Source organism: Vicia villosa, linkage group LG4 (genome assembly GCF_029867415.1).
Source record: "Vicia villosa cultivar HV-30 ecotype Madison, WI linkage group LG4, Vvil1.0, whole genome shotgun sequence".
NCBI classification, from domain to species: Eukaryota; Viridiplantae; Streptophyta; class Magnoliopsida; order Fabales; family Fabaceae; genus Vicia; species Vicia villosa.
Genome location: NC_081183.1, coordinates 820,609 through 843,274, shown reverse-complemented (window position 1 = coordinate 843,274; position 22,666 = coordinate 820,609). Strand labels below are relative to the sequence as shown.

Sequence of the window (22,666 nt, the reverse complement as noted above, 5' to 3'; positions counted from 1 at the left end):
TATTTGATTATTCTTTTTCAATGATGTGTAATATAAGGGTATGTGTAGGGTTTTGTATAATTGTTTTTTTTAGTGCAATCACTCTACTAGTATTTGATGAAATTACAATACAACTATATGGGAGTCTGATTCAGCTACATTTGATCGTGATTTTCTATAATATCAAAGATCACGATGCAACTAGAGGTACGGAACAAAAAACAAAGTGGAACAAAGCGGACAAAATAGAGGTGCGGATCAAACATATTGGTTCGACCCATTAAAAAATATGGTTGACTCTATCATCCACAAAATTTAAAAATGATAAAATATCAAAATATCATTTCGTTTAAGCTCGTGGTTGAAAAAAAAAACAAGTGTCTTAAAGCAGAACGTGGTAGATAAAATATAAGTGATGAATCGAAAACTTTAGCTCGTCATGTAAAAAATGACAAGCTTAACCGGCAGACCCAATTCGTTTTGTTGCCCATACACATAGGTGTCTCTTTTTGTAACATATCACCATTCTTGTTATAAAAAGTCAAAACCATAAAGCAAAGTGAAAGGAAAGTGTATTCAATGTGAAAAGGGATCCTTGTTATAGCTGCAATTGACAAGTCAAAAAAACCATAAAGCAATGTGAAAGGAAAATGTCCTTTCCTTAATGTGAAAAGGGATCCATGTGGGGTTTCTTGGATTTTGTCCTTTAGAAAAAGAAGTTGAATTGGGTTTATGATGTGTTGTGTGTGGTTAATGACTTTTCCTTAAAGATGTGCTTTCGTTATCAAGAGTTGCAAACAAGGGACCCATAGTTTTGCCAAGTTTTTGTGGGATTGTAATTAATTAAGTACATGCATTGTTCCCTAACCCATAGTTTTGAGGAAAATGATTAGATATTCTGAAAATTTGTTAAATATATCATATTAAATAACTTGATGTTGGATATGTACTCAATAAGATTATTTTAGAATATCAAAGTGTTGTCTAATTTTGATTGTCCACATCTTCCATAAATCAAAAGCTCTGTTAAAATAAACTTAATAAAGAATGATACAATTGTCTAAATATTTTTTAGTTTATACAATAATATTTAATTAATTGTACAATTTTTTAATGAAATTTTACCATTTTTTAAAATTATTAATTATTTAAAAGTATATGTCGATTTAGTTGGTGAGGAGTTAAATCACTTGAAAGATTATGAGTTCAATACTTATTTAAGATGTAAGGATTTGAATTATATGATTGTGAGTTCAACCTTAATGGCCTCAAACAGGAAAAACTATGAGTTATCAAACTATCATTGCTATGATACGTGGTTATACGAAAAAACTAAAGTAATTATAGTCGTAGTTGTTTACAGTATTCTTTCAACGACAAATATTTAACTACATCTTACAATACACCGATACTCTTCAAAGCAAATATTTAACTACATCTTACAACACTCTAAACCAAGAGTATGAGAGAACAAAGAAAGTCAAATATAAGTTTAAAGTGCTTTTAATTAGTGCATCTTGAAATGAAGAACTTGAATCCATTATATAGTCTTGAACTCCCTCTTTCTTTATAAGACTAAGCAATGCGAGACTTCTTCAACATGTATATTTTCAATCAACTCCTAACAATCTCCACCTTGATTAAAAATAATACATCAACTTTCATTGTCTTCACCGATAATCATAGTTCAAAATAACTATCATACTCCATCATAAAGAGTATAGTCACTTGAAGCTACACCACAACAAGAATTTTCAATGACAATCATAGCCAAAAGAACTATCATGCTCTACCATAAAAATGATAGTTACTTGAAGCTACAACACTCCAAGAATTTTCACATTGTCTTCACCGACAATCATAGTTTAAAAAACTATCATACTCTCTCATGAAGAATATATTTCACTTGAAGATAAACCAATTTAAGAATTTCACATTGTCATCACCAACAACCATATACTATATCATGGAGAATATATTTCACTTCAAGGTAAATTAGTCCAAGAATTTCACATTGTCATCACCGACAATCATATACTCGATCATGAAGAATATATTTCCCTTGAAAGCTAAATCATTTCAAGAATTTCACATGTCAAAAATCAAGCGGAAAATTTATGGTGCAACCTTGTTTTCAGGTAGCTCTTCAACCACCGACATAATCTCATAGTATACCTTGCATCAATGTCCATCAGTGCTCAAGTAATAACCACTAACTAACACCTTGTGTAATCTTGATTATATCATATCTTTAACTTGAAATTTTCACAAGTCCAAAACAATTCTTCCATCAATTTTCTCTAACCCAAACTACACACTGGAACTTGTGACTGCAACTCAACAAGTACTCTTTCACAACACTACCATTCTTTTATAATGTGGTAGATCAAACAAAACTGTAACCATAAATTATACTAAGAACTCCTATTCCTGAATCGAATCAAAAGCTCGGATACTAGTTGTAGAAAAAATCGGCATATAGAACATAAAAGAGCACATTCATAACATAGAAACTCCAAATCTGAAGAAAAAACAACCGTCGTTGTCAAATGACAACCAGAGGAAAACACTAGGTGCAAATTATTACAACATATAATTTATCCTTAACCACCCCCAAAATCCTCAATACACCCACACCCTCCAAAGCAAATACTTAACTACATCTCACAACACTTTAACACAAGAGTATAAGAGAACAAATAAAGTCATGTACAAGGTTAAAGTCATATACAAAATTAAGCGATGTGAGACTTTTTTATCATGTATATTTTCTACCAACCCCAACAACACGTCCTAACTTGTTCAAGAGTATACCTTTCCAAGAAGCAAGTTTAGAAGCTACTTAGCTACCTTATCATAAATTTCCAAAAAAAATCTTTTTTCTTGTGTATTTGTATTTCATTTTGAGTATCAAGTATTTTTCTAATTGATCTGATCTGTAAGTCAGATATTGGTCAAAATTCGCTAAAATATAGGCGAACATACAAAGCAGAGGGGGCGAATCAAAAATATTGGCTCCAATTTAAAAAAAGAGACAGACAGACTCGTTGGATCCTGCTACTCCTAAAACATAAAATTGAAAAAAAAATTGTCCCATTTAAGCCTCTGTCTACCTAAAAATAGAGCGGTTCAGACAAAATTAAGGATCCGAACAAAAATCTTCGTGCGATTTACCAAAAATAGTAATACTAAGGGCCAGTTTGTTTCAGCTTTAAAAAAATGAATTTTTTCTTTGTATTTTTAAAAATAGATTTCTAAAACCGTTTTTCAAAATATTACAAGTTTTTTTAAAATGAAACACTTAATTTGACATCCTATAACATAAACATACATAATTGAAGACCAAAATTTAGTCAAAATCATATTTTTTTCAAAAAGTTGTATTTCAAAAATGATTTTTATGAAAATCTATTTGAAATAGTTTCAAAAATGATTTTTATGAAAATCTATTTGGAATAGTTTCAAAATTAAGTAATTTTTTAAAATTTTGATATCCAATTTTTTTTTCCATAAATAGATGAAATACCTAAAATCACATTTTAAGAATAACTATTCAAACAAAATTTTCATTTAAAGCTTTATAAAAAATTTCTTTGTAAAAAATTTTTCACAAAATTTGATAATACTATAAAAATTATTTTTAAAAAAAACCAAAACAAACAGACCCTAAATAAACAGACTTAATTCATTTTATGACTTTTAGATGCATGATTATATGAGTACTTTTGTAAACAAATTAATTATATATATTCTCTCTATTTCACATTATAAGCAAAATTTATGTTTTCAGATTTATCGAATTCAAGATAAATTTTGTTAATAATATGAGGACAGAGAAAGATTTGATGTTTACAGATTTGATGTCCTACTTTATAATTTTCTATCTCATACTCCCTCTGGTCCTATTTATAAGAGAAAATTCCTTTTTTAGATACATTGAATAAATAATGTATCTAGACAACATATTGTCCAGATACATTATTTATTTAATGTATCTAAAAAAAGAATCTTTTCTTATAAATGAGACCGGGGGTAGTATTTCCGTGCACTATTTTAGTTGTCATTTTTTATTTGTTAACCCTTGCAAAATTTGACGCGTACCACAAACTTTGTCAACTTGACCAAACTATTCATTCATACTAGCACAACTTGTGATCAATTTCCTACTTCTTGCCTCTTTCTAGGGTAGTCTCTTTGTTAGTAGAACATAGTTTCTTTTTGATATATACTACTACTTTCAAAAAATATACTAAAATAAAATGACTTACACAAACATTCAATTCTAAAGTTGAATACTTTAGGTTAAAATAAATTATTATTTGAAATTTATTTTATTTTTCTAATATCATTGTTATTCAAACTTTGGTTATGTAATCTATGATGCAAACTATATGAGCAAACCTTTGTCACAATCAACCAAAAGATTGGTTTCGTTGACTCTATCATCACACGCCAAAATTGAATCTAGAAAACCAACAATTTTCAACTTTTTTAAAAGTCAATTTTGCATTTTAGACACGTTAATTCACACCCCTTTAATCACGTCACATGCTTTTCAATTTTCTTTGTATGATTCAATTTCAAATTAACAATCACATTATCAATTTTCCACATTCATGACTTCTTCGTGCGTATATTTATGATCGTTTGATCGAAATCAGATAAAATATACAACGGATATATATAGATGTTTTTATAAATGTTTATATTTAATTATGTTTAGGATTTAGAATTTACGATTCAATTTAACACTCACATTATCAATTTCACACATTCACGTATTCTTCGTGCGTATATTTGTGATTGTTGGATCCTGATAAAATAAAACTCAAAATAAACATATTTTGATGTTTTTATAGATACTTAGTAATTTTAAAGGACTTGGATGACACACATATTTTTCCGATTTAATCAGAAGTTTTGTACATGAAACCAGCACACAGAATGCAAATAATTTTTTTCCAATTGTAATCCTCTCCAAATAACTTTATTGTTTTTCTCGATTTGAGAGATTAGTCTCTACTATTGTTTGTTGTGTAGTTCTTCTCGATTTGAGAGATTAGTCTCTACTATTGTTTGCAGAGAAAAATTAGTTTTTACTGTTGCACTTGCTAATGATACAGATTACTGTAGAAATTTAACCACCAATATAACTCGATCATCTATTATCATAATAAGAACCATTAAACCTGCAAAATAATAAACCATTACATAAACCTCAACCGTCTAAGTACACTGTCTTTAAGATTTATAAAAATTAAAGTCTTAAAGATTTATTGGTAAAAAAAAAAAAGTCTTAAAGACTTATAGAAATTAAAGTCTAATATCATTTATTGCATGGAAATACTAGTCATTCTCTTATGATAGAGGATGAAGAACTTTATAGGCAATGCAAATCACAAACCATTTCCCTCCTCATTGCAAATCCAATGCACCACAAATCCAAACACTAAAAAAAAACTCTAAACACCCAAATGAAAATATCAACATTTTCATTTCACTATATTCTAACCATTTTTCTCATCATTCTAAGCCATGCAAAATCTCAATCTCATTCCAATCTTAATAATCAAGAACATGAAACCCTAATGAAAATAAAACAACACCTTCAAAATCCACCAACCCTTTCTCACTGGACTTCATCAAACACCTCTCACTGTTCTTATCCAGAGATCACCTGCACCAATGGTTCCATCACATGGTTGACTTTGGTCAACTACAATATATCTCAAACCATACCCTCTTTCCTATGTGACCTTAAAAACCTCACACATGTTGATTTCAACAACAACTACATACCTGGGATGTTTCCAACATCTCTATACAATTGTTCCAATCTTGAGTATCTTGATTTGTCTATGAACAATTTTGTTGGAAACATTCCTGATGATGTTTCCAGTTTATCTAATTTGAACTATCTTAATCTTAGTTATGCTAATTTCTCTGGTGATGTTCCTTCTAGTGTTGGAAGGTTGAAGGGTTTGAGATTTCTTGCACTTCAAGCTTGTTTGTTTAATGGAACTTTCCCTGATGAGATTGGGAATTTGTTGAACCTTGAAACGTTGGATTTGTCGTCGAATCCATTTAAGGCGGCTAAGTTGTCGATGAATTGGACAGAGTTGAGTAAATTGAAGGTGTTTTATATGTATGGATGCAATCTGTTTGGTGAAATGCCTGAACCAATTGGAAATATGGTTTCTTTGGAGGATTTGGATTTGTCGCAAAATGGTTTGACTGGGAAAATTCCTAGTGGTTTGTTCATGTTGAAGAATCTAACCAGATTGTTACTTTCTAGAAATAGTCTTTCCGGAGATATGCCTGATGTTGTTGACGCGTTAAATTTGGCTATCATTGATCTAGCTGAGAATAATCTTACGGGAAAAATACCAGGTGATTTTGGAAAGCTTCAAAAGTTAACTGGCTTGTCTTTGCCGGTAAATAATTTTTCAGGAGAGATTCCGCAAAGCATAGGTCGTCTTCCATCTCTGATTGATTTTAAGGTCTTTATGAACAACTTCTCAGGTACGTTTGAGTTCTTGCATGAGTTTTGATTCCGTTTGATTTTGTATATTTTTATTGATAGTATATTTTTACATGAAACAATAACTTGTCAGGTACACTTCCTCCTGATTTGGGCCTTTACTCAAAACTAAGAAGTTTTCATGTTGCTTCAAATAGTTTTAAGGGAAGGTTACCGGAGAATTTGTGCCGTCATGGAGAGTTACAAAATTTAACTACTTATGATAATCATCTAAGTGGTGAGTTACCAGAATCACTTGGAAGTTGTAGTAGCTTGTTGGAGGTGAAAATTTACAATAATGAGTTTTATGGTAAAATTCCTAATGGTCTTTGGAAAGCTGAAAATTTGGAGCGTTTTATGGTAAGCCATAATAAGTTCAGCGGTGAACTTCCTCAAAATTTGTCTTCAAGTATTTCATTTTTTGATATAAGCTATAATCAGTTTTATGGTGGAATTCCAAATGGAGTATCTAATTGGACTAATGTGGTTGAGTTTAAAGCAAGCAAGAATTATCTTAATGGAAGTATTCCTCAAGAGCTAACGGCACTTCCTAATCTTGAAAGACTGTTGCTTGATCAAAATCAACTCAAAGGGTCACTTCCATTTGATGTAATATCATGGAACTCATTAGTGACACTAAATTTGAGCCAAAACCAACTCAATGGAGAAATTCCGGTTTCAATTGGTCATATAGCTTCCCTCAGTGTTCTCGATCTATCAGAAAATCAATTATCTGGCGAAATACCTTCTATACTTCCTAGACTTACAGTTATCAATCTATCGTCTAATCATTTAAGAGGAAAAGTTCCTAGTGAATTTGAAAATTCAGCTTATGATAGAAGCTTTTTGAACAATTCTGGTTTATGTGCTGATACACCAACATTGAACCTTACCTTATGCAACTCTAATTCCAACACTCAAAGGCAAAGCAAAGACTCGTCTTTATCTCCTACTTTGATTGTAGTCTTGGTGGTAGTTTCCATCTTAGCGGCTTCGTTGATATCAATCATGATTATCAAACTTTGCCGTAAAAGAAAGCAGGGGTTTGATAACTCATCATGGAAACTCACTTCATTTCAAAGACTAAATTTCACCGAATCAGATATAGTATCTTCAATGACAGAATATAATATTATCGGAAGTGGTGGATATGGAACGGTTTATAGAGTTGTTATTAATGGATTAGGCTACGTAGCTGTGAAAAAGATCTGGGAAAACAGAAAACTAGACAATAACCTTGAGAAATCGTTTCACACTGAGGTTAAAATATTGAGCAGCATTCGACATCGAAACATTGTGAAGCTGTTGTGTTGTATCTCTAATAATGATACAATGCTACTTGTTTACGAGTATGTCGAAAACCAGAGTCTTGATAAATGGCTGCAGAAGAAAAATAATATCAAGTTTTCAAATATGCTGTCAAGTTCGGTTCATCGTGTTGTTCTTGATTGGAGAAAGAGAATGCAAATAGCTATTGGTGTTGCTCAAGGTTTGAGCTATATGCATCATGAATGTTCACCACCTGTTGTTCATAGAGATGTGAAAACAAGTAACATTCTTTTGGATGCTCAATTCAATGCAAAAGTTGCCGATTTCGGTTTGGCTAGGATGTTGATACAGCCGGGTGAACTTGCTACTATGTCGGCTGTTATTGGCTCATTTGGCTATATGGCTCCAGGTAAAATTCATGACATTCCATTCATCATTTTTCATTCATGCTAACAGTTATATCTTAATATTTTTCTCAAGGTTATATATATTTTTTTCTCCATATAAATTGAATTGATTTTGGCTTTGATCCTGTTTAATATGAAATTATAAGTTTGAGTTCAAGTAAAAATATTTTCCTTCTAAAGTCTAAAATAATTTTTTTACATGCTTTCTACTAGCATAAGTACCAGTCAAACTAGTCAGGAGAGCTTATGGATATCACTAGGGCTGTTCATGGTACAGTCTCTAAGAAATCTGAACCGAACTGAACTAAACCATAGTAAAAATTTACTGGAACTGAACCGAATTGTTTCAATTTACTAAGAACCGAACCAAAATTATTGGTTTGGTATGCCGTTTCGGAATTCCGAATCTTACCGAACCGTTAGAAGACAACTTTTCCTAAACGGAACCGTTTATTAAGGAACTGAATCGTTAAGCTATTTTTCAATTTCAAAACTTTTTTTTAACTTGTTTTAAGTATTTTTTATTTTCAGTTTTGGTTCGGTACGGGTTTAGTTTCAGTTTCGGTTCGGTTCTAGAACGGTTTATGCTTTATGGTTTGGTTCATTAACCAAACATAACGGTTCGGTTTTTTTAACTTTAGTTCGGTTCGATTCGGCGGTTCGGTTCAGTTCTTGAATTTTTTGAACAGCCCTAGATATCACTTACGACTTGTTTATTTGCTGTTTTCAGCTTATTTCCATAAACTCTTCAAAATAGCTTTTAAAAGCAACTTATAGATATCGAAAAGCGTTTCAGTTTATTTTATATTTTATTATAGAAATAAATTATACATTATGCTATAAGCTCTTAATTAATTAATCTGTTTATTGAAACAAGATCATGTTTAGGGACACATAAATAGAAATCTCAAGTTCTCTTAATTGCCAATTGACCCTTTGGATTACCAGGGTTCCCTTCCCCCATCTTAAAGGTTAAGATGGAAAAAAAGAAAAGAAATATTTTAACCTTGAATGTGTTTTTGACATGTTTGAATTGCAGAATATGTTCAAACAACAAGAGTTAGTGAAAAGGTTGATGTCTACAGTTTCGGTGTCGTCCTATTGGAGCTAACGACCGGTAAAGAAGCTAATTATGGGGATGAGCATTCATCTCTTGCAGAGTGGTCTTGGCAACACATTCAAGCAGGAAGCAATATTGAAGAGTTGCTTGACAGAGAAGTTACGGAACCGATTCACATAGATGGAATGTGCAAAGTTTTCAAACTTGGTGTTATGTGTACTTCAACACTTCCATCTAGTAGACCTTCCATGAAAGAGGTATTGCAAGTATTGCTCAATTGTGGTGAATTTTTTGGTTATGGAGAGAGGAATGTTGAACATAACAATGATGTTGTTCCACTTCTTAGAAATTCGAAAAGAGAGTCTAAGTTGGATATTGATAATGATAGTAGCTAGATTAACTTTGCAACCCAAGTAAGATTCATGTGTGGATGTAGACTTAGATGTTTCTACTGACCAATTCAGATTCAAGTTGTGATTTGTACATTGAGTCCTTGGTTCTACTATACTCAACCACTGTATATTTTTTGGTATAAAAACTCAACCACCATTTGGTTAAAATTATTTGTGATTGGCAAGAAAAAAAATGCGGTCTCTTAACTAAAATTCAGGTATTATTTTAATCATTTATCTTTTTATTTTTCCTTATTGATTTGGTGGCTTTATACTTTCATCAAATACATAACCATGTTATTGACAAAATTTAAAGTTTGTCAAAAAATTATGGTCAACAATGGTCAACACAATGGTCCACACACTCTATTAGAAAAATTAGCTGTTGAAAAATACGAGTCTCTTGAAAAAACTTAGACCATCTCCAATGGTGCAACCTATTTTTGAGTTCTTTATGGGTCCCATCAGCCATATCATCTCAAAATAATTTATTTAATATTTATTTTATTAGTGTAATTCAAATGGGTCCCACAACTTTACCTCATAAATTAATTTGATTGGGTACCACAATTTTTTACTAGTTGCATTGCAATGCAACTCTACTATGACATGGCATTTTGATTCAATATTTAATTATTATATTGATGTCTAGTTGGAGAACTCATTGAAAAATACCACCATTGGAGATGCTCTAAAAGATGCCACAAACAATATAAATTCGACAAAAGAAAAACCTACAAAAATAAGACAAGGCATATGTTGATATTCTGCACATTTCTTTCTATAAACATAAACATATATAGTGGAGATCGTGATCATTTCAAACAGTGGCGGAATCAAGGAATTTTAGATAGTCTGGGCAAAAATTTTAACCGCAAGAATTTTAGGGCAGCCTGAGCAAAATTTTTAGCCTAACTAACATTGGTTATTCATCTGTTTTAGTTTTCACACCATGTTTTTACTAATTTTGCTCCTGATTTTGTCTAAAAGTCGACTATTAGATTGGAAAAAATACAAAGAAAATATGGATTGAGTCTGGGCACGTGCCCAGACTCGCTGAGCTATAAAACCGCCCATGGTTTCAAACATATAAAATCTCGGCCACCAACGACAACAAACAAAAATATGTCGATTTCAAGCACATATTTTCTGAAAGTTGTTGAATAAATAAATTACCACACTCCATTCCATGACCGTGAGAAAGTGATCATAGATGAACCAAGGGCTATCAGTAACACTCACTAGTTAACAATTCAAAATGCTTACCTAATGAAAAGACAAGATCATCTAGTTTAGAGGGTGATTGGAAGACCTTGCCAAAATAACACAAACCTCATCGTATTCAAATATGATTTCATGTGCTATGGGGTTGTGTTCCCGTTACTCAAATAGATTTCATCTTATACATTTTAATTTTATTAGTGATTTAATTTGTTTGGAGTGCAGTGCTACTTAGTGTCAGTTTGGAACTACGTTTGGAGGCATGTTTTCACGTCTCAAAGCATTTCTAACATGAAAAGCGATAAGCTACCTTTTGTAGTTTTAACTAAAACGCAACTTTTTGATGTGGTTTTAAGAAACGTGATGCTGTATCAAATGTACACTTAGAAATTTTTATATGCATGATCACTTTTAAATTCAAATTCAAATTCAAATTCAATAAACATGTTCCAAAAAATTTAGAGAATATGGAACCTATAATACTCAGTTCCAAAATTTTAATAGAAATCATAACTTTTAAAATAACTTGTTTTTTTCTTGAAAAAAAAAATCAAATAGATATATGAGTGGATCATTCAAGCCAAGGACCTCAAGCACATAATATAATGGGTGCATTGTTGATTTAATTCAATTATCTTGAATCTTTTGACCTTTATTTTGAGCAAACCCTCGTGATATCAATTTAATATATTTTAAAACATTACTCGATACAAAGTGTTTTTATTAAAAGGGTATTAGCAATTAATACTCTCGTAAATTACTAATAAAAATCATAATAGAGAAAAATGATTTTCATGCAGCAATCATCACAACAAAGATAATTCTTCTTAACCTATCGTTAGTTGGTTCAGTGGTGATTGACACTGAACTTGGTAGGGAGGACTGCGGTTCGATCCCCCGCAACTATAATCAAGAGAATATTGAAGTTTAAAGCCAACATTAAAAATTAGGCCTTTGTAAAATTAATTATTTATTAAATTTTATATTTTGGGAAAAAATACAAAATTGTTTATTAAAGGATCATAATTGATTTTTTAAAACTTTTTTTCAATAGATAATAAAAGTTACTCATTTAATCTTGAGGAGTGCTGACACTCTCTCAAACACTCACATTTCTTTTACCAAAGCAAAATTAACACATTTCATTAATCAAAAGGTGCTCAATACAAGGAGGAGATATATTAAAACTTACGCCTAGACCAGAAATTGGCCGCCTTCGCTACGAGTGAGCAACCATATTCGCTTGGCGTTTAACAAACTTAACTTCAAAGTTGGAATAAAATTGTAACAATCTCTGGATAGATAAAATCATTAAACTAAATTCAGAATTTCCACAATCGTTTGAATGAATCGGCTGAATCACCCTTTGAGAGTCACTTTCAAAAATAACTTTATCAAAATGATTGGCTATAGCTCCATGGATTGCCTCCTTAAGGGCCAAAGCCTCTGCTTCGACAACGGATAGAAGGTTCGAATCCCAAGCTATACCTGCTAAGATAAATCTATCAAAGTTATCTCTCACACACCAGCTCATATTAGTAGTACCACAGTTGTAATGAAAACCCGCTTTTACATTGCACTTCAACCAACCTGTGTTTGGCGGATTCCAAACCGAAAGAGGTTGATCGGTATTTCCGTTATGATTCCAATCTTGCTTTGAAAACCAATCCTACCATCTATAAAACGCTAGCATATCAAGCGTAGATGCCTCTTCCCGCTCATTATTCCAAATAACATTGTTTATATTATGCCAAAATCACATCTAACATAACAACAAAATGCCCTACAGTCCGACTATCCTCATTGGTGCAAATATCAAGAATAATAGATTTAGCATCATGTAAAGAATGAAGACGGGGTATAATAATATCGTACAAACCTGCCGCCTTCCAACAATGAAGAGTAGCCACACACCCAAAGAAATAAATTTGATTTTTTCGAATTATAAAAAAAGTCGATTTTTCCGAAAAAAATGAAATCTATTTTTTTCGAAAATAAAGTCACTTTTTTACGAAAAAAAAAAAGTTGATTTTTTCAAAAATAAAAACGTCTATTTTTTCGAAAAATTAGAAAATTAATTTTTTTTAAATATTAAAAAATCAATTTTTTCGAACAAAATAAAATCGTTGATTTTTTTCAAAAAAAAAAAAATTCGATTTTTTACAAAAATGAAGAAGTCGATTTTCCTGAAAATAAAATTGTCGATTTTTTCGAAGAAAATAAAATCGATTGTTTTCAAAAATAAGAAAAAGTCTATTTTTTAAAAATAAAGAAGGCAATTTTTTTCGGAAAAAATATCGATTTTTTTCCCGAAATGAGAAAAGTCGGATTTTAAAATAAAAATAAAAAGTCGGTTTTTTCAAAAATAAAAAAGTCTATTTTTTAAAAATAAAGAAGGCAATTTTTTCGGATAAAATATCGATCTTTTCCCAAAATGAGAAAAGTCGGTTTTAAAAAAAAATTAAAAAGTCATTTTTTTCGAAAAATAAAAAATTTAATATTTTTCAAAATAAAAAATAAATTTTCAAAAAATTAAAAATTTGATTATTTTTGAAAATAAAAAATGCCGTTTTTTCGTAAATTTAAAAAGTCGATTTTTTTCGAAAATTTAAAAAAGTTGATTTTTCTGTAAATTAGAAAAGTCAATTTTTTTTTCAAAATTAAAAAAATTGATTTTTTCCACAAATTAGAAAAGTCAATTTTTTTCGAAAATTAAAAAAAGTTGATTTTTTCCGCAAATTAGAAAAGTCACTTTTTTCGAAAATAAGAAAATATCAATTTTTCCTTGGCAACACATTCAAGCAGGAAGCAGTATTGAAGAGTTGCTTGACAGAGAAGTAACGAAACCAATTCACATAGATGGAATGTGCAAAGTTTTCAAACTTGGTGTTATGTGTACTTCAACACTTCCATCTAGTAGACCTTCCATGAAAGAGGTGTTGCAAGTATTGCTCAATTGTGGTGAATTTTTTGCTTATGGAGAGAGGAATATTGAACATAACAATGATGTTGTTCCACTTCTTAGAAATTCAAAAAGAGAGTCTAAGTTGGATATTGATAATGATAGTAGCTAGATTAACTTGCAACCCAAGTAAGATTGGATATTGAAAATATCTCACTAGACTTCTTGGAATTTATATTTTCATCAAATTCAGGACTATGTTAGTGTCAAAATTTAAAGTTTGTCAAAAAAGAACTATGGGCAACAATGGTTAAAAATTAAAGTAGAAATCAACATAACATTCTAACACTCTATTAGAAAAATCAATTAGAAAAATCAGCTGCTGAAAAAACTAAAGGATTTGACAAAGAACATAAATTCTGTCAAGAATAATGCAAGTGTGAGTTTAGGAAAAATAATTCCACATTAGAATTAGATATAGATTAGTGATTTGAGCATTTATAAGTGGGAGATTCCACTCACCTATTACCTTCCACTCACCTATTACCTTAAAGTTTTAGGTGGAGAAGTAGTGTGTCACCCACAAAAGTGTGTTGTTCAAAAGGAATGTCCAATAAATCACTACACTGAGATAAAGATATGACGTTTAAGTTTTCAATCTTACAAAACATTAAGGGATCATTTGAATAAAATTTAACTTTTAATTTTTTTATATAAATAATTTTTACAAACGGCTTCAAAGAAAAAAAATGATAATTTTATTGTATATTTTATTAATTATATATATTTTTAATTAAAATATATGTTAAAATTAAAAGAAAAAATGCGGGTCCGATAGATTGGTATGTGTGGTAGTGGCATAAGCATGCTTATTCAGTTAAACTTTGTTATGATTTTATTTTTTCGGCCAAAAATGTGGATGGTTTGTTGGATCATAACCGAGCTAATGTGTTTAAGGGTCTTTGGAATGCAAATGTGTCGAGTAAAATTGCTATCTTTGGTTGGGAGTTGATTTTAAATAGGTTTAGGTCTAAGATGAATTTGACATATCGGGTATTTTAGTGGGGGCACATTACTTATTTTTCGGTTATGTTTCGAGCATGAAGAAGATTTAGAGAACTTTTTGGAGGTTGTCGAGTTTCAAAGTTTTGGTAGAACAATCTTTACCGTTGGTTTTTGTTAGACGATAAGGTGGATCTAAAGGGGGTGAATAGATCCCCGTTTTCAACTTTAACAAATTTTTGTATTTAAAAATTTATTGCCCCGGAAGGAAAAATATCGTCTAGAACGACCTTAGTTATTGGAAGCCGGATATACGTAAACCAATAAAAAAACGATGAAATTTATTATAGCACTTGACGAAATTATCAACTAGTCACCCAACACAATAGCCGTAATTACTTACGATTACCGTTTGTTAGAAATAATGGCAATGGTTTGTGTCTGGTATTTTGTCAAACACTTGGTGAGCGAATTTTCACCATCTTTCAACACGACACAAATACACAAAACTTGCCACGCACAAAGTGAAAGTAAATTGCAATAATGAAAAAGAACAAGAGATTGTTTAGGCAGTTCCCCTTGTCGTCCTCGCGTAGGGTACGCCTGCCCCTAATTCCAAATAGAATTAAGATAACTTGTATTGAATGCAAATTGTTCACAAGAGAAGAAGTTACCAATCACCAACTACACTTATGCAGTAAAATTGAAATTAAACTCTTCTCTTCCCTCGGTTGTTGCTAGCTTGTTGAGCGAATCACCGATCCCTCAAACCCTTAAGCATAGCTGAATAATTGTGAAGCGAAGAAATCGTCAAAAATCTCCAAACCACACTATCTTGGAGGATAAAACCCTAAGATTTTATTCAAGAAAAATCCACTAACTCTCAACTCGAACAAGAATCGAATCTATCGTCAAACCTTATCAACGCACGTTCCTCACCTTGATTGATAAAGATTATTATGTGTGATTATCAATTGATGAGTGAAAGGTTGAAGATGATGAGAGATTTGTGTGTATTTTTACTTTTCTTGTTCTAACAAATTAAATGATCAAAAAGTATTTTTATGTATTATCTCACATTAAAGCAAAGTCAAAATTTGCAAAAAACAGCTTCACTCAGCGATATGTAGACCTATGCAGAGGAGGGAGTCGACCTGACCTAAGTCTGGGCGTCAGAAGTTTGAAGAAAAATGAACCATGCGCCGACCTATGAAAAGTGTGTGTCGCCCTGTAGATGTTGATGAGTCGACCTCAAGGTCGACTGGAGGCTTCTAGAGGCTTCCACAAAATGTCAAGAATGTTAAGGATGTAACCTGTGAGTCGACCTAGAGCCTCTGTAGGTCGACCTATGCATGTCTCATCACCAAAATCTCCATTTTTGAAGATTCTTCTTGTTTCCTTCATTGACATGTTGATTTAGAGGTGTACCCATACTTGAGTGACAAGTTTTGACATCATGAAAACTCATCTTTGTCCTCAAAGTTTTGAGTGGATCTTTCTAACTTTACCGGCTTATTTGTTGCTCGATTGTAAGTTTTGGAGAGTCTTTTTCAAACATTTTTTTTACTCATATTGAAATAAGGAAAAGATCAAAACTTAATACTGCAATTTTGTCTGATTTGTTATAAGTTTGATTAGTTATAAGTTTGCTTTTAATAGAGGTGAGGTAAGCAATGGATCTAAGAGTTCTTTTGAGTAATGTATTTTCTTTTTCCACTATTCTATTTTAATCAATAGTTAATATGCTCTGTTTATTTTCATATAATAATTCACTTTAAGACTTTAAACAAAGAATACTTTCGAGAATTTTTATTTAAATTTGTTAGTTTTATAATTGTTGGCTCTCAAAATATTCATACACATGCATCCAATAAAATTATCAAATTATCAATAAAATTATTAAATTATGACATATAGATATTTGAAATTATATTTTAAAAACAAACTTAAAAAATTGAAACTATAATATAATTTTATTGAATGCTTATGTAAAAACATTTTATACCGTATGTGCATAACAACTAATTTTTAAATAATACCACAGTGTTACAAAACTCTTATAAAACTTCTTTTATAAACAATTTTCTTTAAATTTATTAAATTCAAAATTTCTTTCATTAGCACCTCTCTTTAACTTATTGAATTTAAATTTTAATTAGACTTTTACATGTGCGATGCGCGAGTAAATTTTATTTAATTAATATTAATAATTATTATAATTTTAAAAAATAATTTATAATATATAAATATGAATTTTTTTTTCATATTTGTTTCTTATATAAAAATTAATAATATTTTACTACTAATTTTTAAATTATGGAAAAGTAACCATTTTTATGTTGAAAATATTTAAAATAAATGAAAAAAAACTATAAAATGAACCTGAAACAAACTTTACAAGGTAGTCATTTAAAATATTTAAGTCCACGTTTGACCCAAAAAATTGATTCCTCAATTTAATAGTCCGTATCTCCATTAATATTGAGAAATAGTAAAACAAAATAAAAAGGAATTGAATAACAAAACAATTTTGATATATAGAAAATTTGGAGAATTTATTAAAATAAATTATATTTAAATTCACATTTTCAAAAAATTTAATTATAATTAAGATTACTATATTTAATACTCAAGAAAAGACAATCATCTTGCATTTATGTAACAATTTTACAAATTTAATAAAAAAAACATATTTCAAATTTAAATGACGTTAAATTTTGTAGCATTATTTCATGTATAAATAAATGAAATAGACAACTTATATATATATATATATATATATATATATATATATATATATATATATATATATATATATATATATATATATATATATATATATATATATATATATATATATATATATATATATATATATATATAAAATTAAAAGTAGAAGAGATAAAAATGTAAAATTTTAATTAAAAAACTTCCTAAATATTAGAAGGTAAATGATGAAATTTATATAAATTATTTGGATAGATGTTATGAATCATTCATAATTGTTGTTGTATGATCACACAAATAAATTGTATGGTAGTTTGAATTTAGATACATAAGTTATGTATGAATAATCCGACCAAAAAAAAATATGTATGAATTAAATTGTATTAAAATGGTATGATAATATGATTAATTCATATTATTTTGTGATCACAAAAATAAAATTATTATATGATTGTATATATTCTTTAATTAATTATATAAGTTGTATTATCATAAATACTTTATTAACTAAAAAGAATTAAATTAACTTCAATACAAATATTAATAAAATGAGACATAAAACAAGAGGATTAAAAAAATTTATAGTTTAAGAAAGAAAATGTAGAGATGTGTGTTATAATATAAGAAAATAATAAGATTATAAAATATAGTATATGCACAGTGTTAAAAAGATAGTTAATAAATAAAATAATAAATAAACACCACATAAAATTTTATTATAATAGTTCAACACACACATCTTATAAGATTTTGATCTAACTTATTCTTACAAAATCAATTAGTAAGATGAAGAATGTCACTCTATATAAACTCTTTCAATGCTCTATGATCAACCAATGTAAAATTTTAGGATCTTCCTAATACATCTTATCTATTAATTGTTGATAAAAGATGTAAATAGCTCTAGAAACTTTTAAAGTAATATGTAGCTCTCATAAGCTAAATTTACTCTTTTTTATGGTCTCTTATGTTCATCTTTCAATTAATTAATGGAGTCAATTAAAGGTAAAGAAGTTTGCTCTTAACTTTAGACAAAATATTACTTTAAACAAACTTGTGGGCCTTTCGCACTCATCGTCTTAGAACCCAAAGTCTTATGTCTATTTAGGGGTGGCAAAACAGGCCTAACCCGCGGGGAAAGCCCGTTTTACCCGCACTTTTTTGTGGGGCGGGACAAGATTTTAGGCCCGCTCTCTTTAATGTGTCCGCCCTGCCCCGCTCCGTTTTTTTGGGCTTTTGCGGACATTTGTTTTTCATAGAATTTTACTATTTTTAGGCATAAAAAGTCGAATGCCCGCGGGCTTTTTCTGCCCCGCCCTCATTTTTTTGCAGGGAGGGGCAAGGTTTTAGACCCGTACTCTTAAAAAAAGTCTGCCCCGCCCCATTTTTTCGCGGGCTTTTGCGGGGAGGGCCTAAACGGGACGGGCATGCCAGTTTGCCACCCAATGCCTATCTGAGCAAAATATTACTCTCTTTTGAAGTAAATCATAAAAACTCATGTTTAGAGAAGAAACATGAGGTCAGAGTTGAGTACCGCCATCCAACAAAACAACCCTGACCCAAGGTGTATTGGATTTTAACACAATGTTAAAAGCTCATGAAAAGTTTTGCCATTGCATGCCTAACAAAATACTTATTGATGAAATTTTTAGTTGGGAAAAAATACTAATAGCCTCATTCATTTGGAAACAATTAGCAGTTTTTACACTTAGACTAATGGTATAAAAAGAGGAATTTGTGCTACCATTAGATAAGACATATCAATATATCATCATGGAATTACCAATGTATTGATGCTTGGACATGGAGTACCACTAACTACTACACCCTGATCAAAAACCACTTTGATAATCACCCTTCCCTACCTTTGATGGGTCGTAAATTATAGCTAAAAAAGAGTTGTATTTAAGCATTGGAAACTTTTGAATACATGAATGCCTGTGTGTGAGTCAAAGAGCCTAAGTTACTCATGCCTTAATTTTCGTAGAAAATGAAGAATCTTTTTTTGTAATATGCATACCAATGTCAATAAAACTACAAGCCACTAAAACAAATTCTTCAAATCTTGATACATCTTTGTAGCTCCTGGATGAATACTCAAATTACTCATATGACCTTCCTCAAGAATAGCTCTCTTCAAATCCACGTCATCAGGAATGCAAATCCGATTACGAAATCTCAACACACCATACGGATGCAACTTGAAATCACTATTCTCAACTTGATCGATTCCAACCATTGAATATACCAATTTCACATCCAACTTCTGAGCTTCTCTGATACTATCCAGAAAATCATTGTTAATCTTCAACATACCTAATCGAACACTCTTAGGTGTCACCTCGCACACCAAACTTATATCTTTGAATTGCCCAATCAATTCCAACTCCTTAACCATCATTGCTGACATATCCTTAACCCCGGTCATTACAGATGAGCTACCATCCCGTCACCAGGTCTAAATCGGCTTAAATGTCCACCTAGGATACTACTACCATCCCGACACCGGGTATCAAACCGGATTTCTATTGGACACAATCTCTTTTGCTTATGAAGCTGATTTGGATGACAAGACTGAACTCTAACACATGAGAACCGATAATGTAGGATAAAAATTCTGAGATGTACGAAGATAAATAAAGTGGAATGTCGCGAATTTGAACTTGCGCTCTTCTATTTAATATCTCTGTTATCAACTGAGCATGCATAATAGGATTCAACTTTTTTAGGATATTATTAATTAAAATTAAATACTTAAATTTTTAAATTAATCATATTTTATGTCTTAAAATTATATCATAAAAAAAATAGTTTGAATATTCAACTATCGAAATTTTATAAACAACATGAAATAAAATTAATAATAGAAATTTTAAAAATCATATTTGAAGGAATTTTAAAAAAATGTATATTTAGAAGAAAAAGCATATTTAATCAAATATTTAACATGACCATAATGTATACTCAAATATAAAATGCTCACATCACATCTTCATTCAATATTTAAAACCTAGGTAATTATAAAAATATTTTAGTAACAATATCAAAGCAATTGTATTATAAAAAAGTAGATACATTATTGAAAAATGCCACATGAAAATAGACAAAAGCCGGATATTCTTCCAACTTCTCCTTATCTTTACGAGCTTATATTATAATTTGACCATAAGTAAAAAAGTGTGCGTAGAAGCAACGAAGAAAGTGACAAAAAAGAATACAAATTTAATGTGGTGTGATATCTTTCTAGAAGCCTACCATATAATATGGTTATAATTTTATGTAAGCATGTGGTCACAATGCTTCCTTGTCTTCTCAATGGTCACAAGTGGATCAAAGTCAAAGTTTTGGGCTAGCTACTTGATTAGTACAAATTAGTGGATTGTTAGTTGCTACTAATAATAAAGTTTTTTTAAAAAAAACACACTAAATATCCAATTTAAGAGTAAGTAATCTAAATAAATTCAAAGTTTAAAGATGTCAATACAACGGGTAAGGGTGGAAATGCATCTCTATCTCTAAGAATAGTTAATGGCTATACTCGTTCTGTTTAATTCTATTTAGCAAGAGTTCGTAAGAAATATGGAGAGCAGACATAGTTGAAAGTGCAAGTATAAAATCTTGACTCGTCACGTAAAAGAATAAGGGTGGAGTAGAGTGGATCCGCATGCATTGCATTTTTTAAGTATAAAAATACAAAGATTTATGTTAATGATCTTGTCTGTAAAAATCTACAAAAATATATGCGTTAGAAGGTGTGAACTTAAAATCTTAGTTTATCCTTTAAAAAATATAGATAAAATAGACATATCCGACTAACATGATCCATTTTTTCACCTCTACTCATCCTCATCCATACAATTATTCTTATCTTTGAATAGATTTCAATCACAAATTTTTTTCCTCTCATCTATTTTTCTTCATTTCCCCATAAACATAATAGAGTAGTTATTTATCAAATATTTATTATTTTTTATAATACTCAATTCTCATCAAAATTTTGAGCACTAAACTTTTTAAATTTGATAAAATTTAAAATGATCATTCAAATTTCTCTCTCTCTAACATTACATATATATATTTTAATATAAAAATTATATAAATTTAAAGGATTATGTTATTTATCTTAATTAAGACGGGAGAAAACTTCCTCACATAAAAGATATGTTCTCCGGTGCTTTTGGAGAGCCCTGTTCTTCATTCATGTCTCTAAATAAACGAAATTTTTATATTGAACGGACTAATTTTTGATAATTTCACATTAACGAATGCAAATTAACATTCTTAATATTAATATGAACGTTAATAGGATTTTAATATAAAAATTCAATAAGATGACATTTTTTAAATCATAAACCTTCACCAACTCTTCAAAATTAGTTGCTAATAAAGTAATTTAGTGGGTTTATAACTTTAGAAAAAAGTAATTAAATAGACCCGTCAAAAGAAATGTAATCTAGTGGATACACCTTACTTAGCAACTTCACCAAAAAAAAAAGTTTCCAAACTTGAATTCATAGCAAAGATACATACATGTTGGAATTTTATGAAGGTTTGGTAGTATAATTTGTGTTTAATATTCATTGAAAACAAACTAATTATATAAGTAGTAATTTATTTAGACATTCTTTTTGGCAAGATCTTAACAAACCTCACCATCCGATTTGATATGGATTAGGGGTCGCAAACGGGCATATCCACTCTATTTAAACCCGTCCCGTAAAAGGTCACAAAAAAATAAGGTGGAGCGGGACGGACATAGTGAAAGATGCGAGTCTAAAACGTATGTTCATCTCGCAAAAAAATGAGGGCAGGGCGGGGAAAGTCCACAGGTACTGCAATTTTTAAGTCTAAAAACACAAAAATTTATGTAAATGATATATCTGCAAAATCCGCGAAACAAGTGGAGCAGAACTGGACGAACACATTAAAGGATGAAGATCTAAATCTTAAGTCCATTCTGCACTAAAGTGTTGGTAAAACGGGCATGCCCAATACACCGGACCCGTTTTACCATCATAATATGTAGTAGTTTAGTTTAAATCTATCCAATGGGCACCAATATACTAATGAAGTAAATGCATGAAATTGCTGACACAAATCATCCAAATTCCAAACACATGCCTCAAAAAATAGAACATATTATAAATTGGAACTCCAATTTTGAAAGCAAGCCATCAAGTTGAAACC

The 22,666-nt window shown here is 30.3% G+C and overlaps 1 protein-coding gene across 1 annotated transcript; it reads left to right on the top strand.

The window, feature by feature from the left end:
* The first annotated feature begins 5,307 nt into the window (after nt 1–5,307).
* LOC131594284 (receptor-like protein kinase HSL1) lies at nt 5,308–9,857 on the top strand. The gene is made up of 3 exons (XM_058866370.1): nt 5,308–6,501; nt 6,594–8,177; nt 9,215–9,857. Exons 1-3 carry the CDS (start codon nt 5,454–5,456, stop codon nt 9,628–9,630), a joined length of 3,048 nt encoding a protein of 1,015 aa, XP_058722353.1. The 5' UTR covers nt 5,308–5,453; the 3' UTR covers nt 9,631–9,857.
* Nucleotides 9,858–22,666: the final 12,809 nt, after the last annotated feature.

Bases quoted from the DNA above. Each gene is read 5' to 3' on its own strand.
- LOC131594284 (XM_058866370.1), top strand. From the start codon at position 5,454: ATGAAAATATCAACATTTTCATTTCACTATATTCTAACCATTTTTCTC. The intron at 6,502-6,593 runs GTACGTTTGAGT...ATAACTTGTCAG, and splicing joins CTTTATGAACAACTTCTCAG to GTACACTTCCTCCTGATTTG. The intron at 8,178-9,214 runs GTAAAATTCATG...TTTGAATTGCAG, and splicing joins ATTTGGCTATATGGCTCCAG to AATATGTTCAAACAACAAGA.